The sequence below is a fragment of the Rutilus rutilus genome (genome assembly GCF_951802725.1).
Source record: "Rutilus rutilus genome assembly, chromosome: 20".
Taxonomy (NCBI): domain Eukaryota; kingdom Metazoa; phylum Chordata; class Actinopteri; order Cypriniformes; family Leuciscidae; genus Rutilus; species Rutilus rutilus.
The window spans coordinates 20,889,419-20,893,829 of NC_140225.1; the positions used below are offsets into that span (position 1 = coordinate 20,889,419).

At 36.7% G+C, this 4,411-nt stretch overlaps 1 protein-coding gene across 2 annotated transcripts; it reads right to left on the reverse strand.

Moving 5' to 3' along the window:
• Positions 1 to 28: 28 nt before the first annotated feature.
• On the reverse strand, positions 29 to 4,098 carry cdkn3 (cyclin dependent kinase inhibitor 3). 2 transcript variants are annotated; one of them, XM_084391385.1, is made up of 8 exons: positions 4,011 to 4,098; positions 3,570 to 3,655; positions 3,434 to 3,489; positions 1,920 to 1,964; positions 1,476 to 1,698; positions 776 to 811; positions 582 to 685; positions 29 to 491 (listed from the first exon to the last, which is right to left on the reverse strand). In XM_084391385.1, the coding sequence occupies exons 1-8, from the start codon at positions 4,035 to 4,037 to the stop codon at positions 382 to 384; spliced, it is 687 nt and encodes a 228-aa protein (XP_084247511.1). In that variant the 5' UTR covers positions 4,038 to 4,098; the 3' UTR covers positions 29 to 381. The 2 variants fall into 2 exon arrangements, with proteins under 2 accessions (XP_084247511.1, XP_084247512.1); XM_084391386.1 differs by having other exon boundaries at positions 780 to 811; positions 4,011 to 4,094.
• Positions 4,099 to 4,411: the final 313 nt, after the last annotated feature.

Below are 4,411 nucleotides of genomic sequence, written 5' to 3' on the forward strand. Positions count from 1 at the left end.
ACTTTGGTATGAAAGAATTGCCAAGAAGTATTGCCAACAACTGCATAACGAATTTAATCTGCCATTCAAATCACTGTCACCCACATAAGCAATATATTGTTTCCCAGACACAAAAATAAGCATCACTCTTAATTTGATCCACTGGCCAGGATTAATGCAGACAACATCTTGTTTAGGCCACTTAAGACCACATTTAAGTGAACAAGGCTATTTAATTTTAAAGTTATATATTAAGCACACTATTATTAGATCAACTTATAAAAAGTACAGCATTTTTAAAGTGCCATCAGAACAGAAACAAATGCATTCATGATCAAGGTAGAGAACATCCATAGAGCAAAACAACCAATCAAAACAATTAGTCTTTTTTTTTTTTTTAAATCATCTGAATGTCAGGTTGATCATCGGGACACTGATCTCTCTGAAAGCCGCTCTTTGGTTTCTTGATATGCTGCAAACTTCTCCCGAAACTCGTGAAGGAAGTTGTATTGCTATAAGAGGCCATGAAGAAGCATAATTAACAACGTCGTTGTATGGCTAAGGGAAGTGATGTATCTAGGTTTTCAGATGTTGCCTCTTACTTTGACAGTCTGAATGGCTCCGCCTCCTCTCAGCTCCCTCAGGATTTCCAGCGCGGCACTGGGCGTGATGGAGACAGAGAGCTGCAGCAGTAAACACGCAGCAACTGTGACAATGAAACACAAGTTAAACTCCTAATCACACACACGGGACTAACATTAATCATGACACTGCGCTCATTTTGAACATTTGATACTTGCTTAGTCCTGAGCGTCCCAGACCTCCATAACAACTGTGGAGGAATACAAGCACAATTAGAATCTAATGTTCTTCAAATGGTCATGTAATAAAAAAATATATACAGTATATATATATATATATATATATATATTACATATACATGCTATCTCTTATGCTGACCAAGGCATTTATTCAATAAAAAAATACAAATACAAATATTTTAAAATGTAATGTATTCCTATGATAGCTAAGCTAAATTTGCAGCACATGATCCTTCAGAAATCATTTAAATATGCTAATTTGCAGCTCAAGAAATATTTTTTATCAATCAATGTTGAAAATAGTTGTGTTGCTTAATATTTTTGTGTAAACTGTGACATTTTTTACATTCTTTGACGAATAGAAATTTCAAAAGAACAGCATTTATCAGAAATCTTTTGTAACATTATAAATGTCTTTACTGTCACTTTTCACATCGATTCAAAGCATCCTTGTTGAAAAAAAGTATTAATTTATCTTAAAAAAATAATACTGAATAATATTAATACATGTAACGGTCTTAAAACTAAATTTAAAATAAAGTTAGCTTAAAACTAAAAGGTTTGATATACCGTTTAGAAAGTACATTTTTCTGCTAGGAAAAATGATCACATTTCTTCTCCCTGGAAGAGGAAGAATATCACTGAATGCAGTAACTGAGAGTGTTTTATTCTTACTGTATGACGGTCTTGCGTTGATTCCGCAGGCAGTCGTGCAGTTCTTCCAGGATGCAGCAGCACTGAGGAAGCTCTGGAGCGCATCCGTCCGGGAAGGGGAGGTGGTGCACTTTGAGCCCACTCTGAGAATAAACCTCTAACAGACATGGCACTCTGTAGCGCACCAGCTCTCCTCTGGTGCAGAACACAAACACGTCCTCCACACCCTGATCACACATCTCAGCTACACACAAACCACAGATAAATCACAGTTATCCTATCCTACACTGCACACAACGCATACTTTAAACTGGTGCTTCTCAACTAGTTGTGCTTCAGAACATCAAACGTTTGCTAATTGCTGCTGGCAAACTGATCAGTATAGACTTGCAAGTTGCAACCAATCAGTTGAGAACCACTGGATTAGACCATTACTGTGTGTGTGTTTGTGTCAGCTAGACTCACCAACATCTTTCTGCAGGTTTCTTCTGATTTCTTTATATTTGCAACCTGAAATGAGCAGAAATTAGGGATGTGCAATCAATCAAAATAAAACCGAAACGTCATGGCTTTTCAAAATCGTGTATACAAGATGTATACACTAGATGTCGCCTTCGCTACTGCAGTTCATTGGAACGAAACCGTAGCCAAGGCGACATCTATGTATATATCTATACCCGCCCGCGCCGTCAGATCATTTGGACGTGTGCTGTGTTCAAGAGATAACAACGATCTAAATACTGTTCGTTTTCTCACACAAACCGCTCGTTTCGTGTCTTAGGCCATCAATGTGTACTTACGATGGGGAATTGTTTAATTTGGACGATGGGGAATTGTTTTAATTTGGACTCTGTGCTTGTGTTTTGAGACAGTGACCATAGACCTGCATTATATGACTGACAGACAAGAACGGTTTGACCTAAAAATATCAAAATTGAAACTGCGGAAACAAAGACACCTACATCTTGGATGCCCTTGAGGTAAGCTAAAACATATCAAAAATTAATTTCAAAGTGAACTATCCCTTTAAGCAATTCATGCACCAAGCTTTGAAGCATGGAGAGTCCTAAGATTTTTTTTTTTTTAGCAAGAATCATGGCCATCATTAGAGGTCATTGCTGAAAGCTTGAAAGAGTTTTTAATGTCCCAGAGGATCCCAACAATTGCTAGGCCATGATCCGGCTTGATTTCTTTTTGAAAAACTTTTGCAAAAGAAATCAATCCAGATCATGGGTTAAAAATAAAAAAATAACAGTCCAAAAGTTAAACAGTTTGGAACAAAACCAAAACATGTGTGACAAGGAGCCGCCTTCTATTTTACATCTGTCACAAACTGGAGAAATAAACAGTATTACTCCAAAAACTAAATTGAGTAACATATATAATTCTATGTACCACTTTAAACTGAATTAGCACGTGCCTCACATTTATTGAGCAGCCTTGAATTTTACGAAGACTTTCATACTAAGTTTTGTCAGACACAGGATCAAAGAAGGATTTGGCCCAGACGCTGATATCCAGCATGCCAGAGCGAATTGCAGAGGTTATGAAGAAGGGTCAACACTGAAAATATTGTCTCTGCTGCATACATTGAAGGTTTTTGCCAATCAAATCCTTTAAAACCTATGAAATGCTTATCATTGGTTTCCAATAAACGAGAAAAAATGTATCTACACTGAAGCACCAAACTTTGTGAAACATGTCACTGCCAAATCTTTTGGCCATGACACAAGTACCTCATGGTCTGGTGTTTTTAGTTTGGTTTAAATTAGTATTGTAATTTTACAGTTGTACAGTAAAATAATAATTATTAGTATTTTTCTTAAATAGTCCTTTATTTAAAAATGAAATATTACAATTATCAGAAAAAAAAAATGCATTTAGATTTTCCCCCAAAAGCATGCAGCTCTAGTAGAAAATTGTCTCATTTATGGAATGAGCACACACAGAGACATTATTCATTTATCAATTCATTTTACCAGGTAAGGAACAGATGCCAAGAGACTGGGAACACTCCACCACTGACAGTGACAACCTGAAAAGCACACACACACAATCACTTTCAATCTATGTTGAGTATGTAAATGCAAAATTGCACATGTATATGTTGCTCACCATGAGATCTGAAGAGGTGTGGCTTCCTCTTCACCAAAATCCTCTTCGTCAGATGAATCAAACTCACTTGTCCTCATTTCCCCAGTCTACCACAATGACACCAAGACCATTAATCAACCCAGACACTGACATCCAAACAACTGATATCTAACAACCGATATCCAAAACAGCAGCTTGTTCTGATGGCTGTGCTTATTATGTGGGAAAGGAACTGAGATGTTCATATGAAAATTCAGATGTTTTTAGTGTCAATTTATTAGCAATAATAGTATAACATGCTGGGTGACATTAAAAGGTTTATATATGCAGTAATATTCTCGTTTGCACAACTAATTATATTCTCGCACTCGACAACTCGAAGTTATTCATCCGAATCATTAATTACAACAACATAGAAACACAAAGTTGTAAGCGAGAGAGAGAATCAACAATCGAACTCACCGAGAAACACCTTTCCCCACTGCGCATGCGCGGAAATTTCAAAACACACTGAAAGGATTCGTCCAATCATATTCGACATGTTTAAAATCCACGCCTCTGTTTATATAAGACACGCCCTGTCCGCAGTTTCGCTAAATCTGTGAATTAAATATTAATGAGTCGTGTGCCCGTTTAGATTTTATATAAATGTGCGAATGTATGGAACTTATTTTATCTTGGTTACTGCACAAAATATTCTTTGTATTCAAGTTAAATTAATCGCAAACCACATATAGAGTCCCTAATGATCTCAATACATTATAAGACCTCTGATATAATGTGTGAGTGGAAGTGAAAGAGCAATAAGCAGCAGAAAATTGCTCTTTTGCTGACTGTGCAAGAGCGCGTGAACGGTCCCGAGA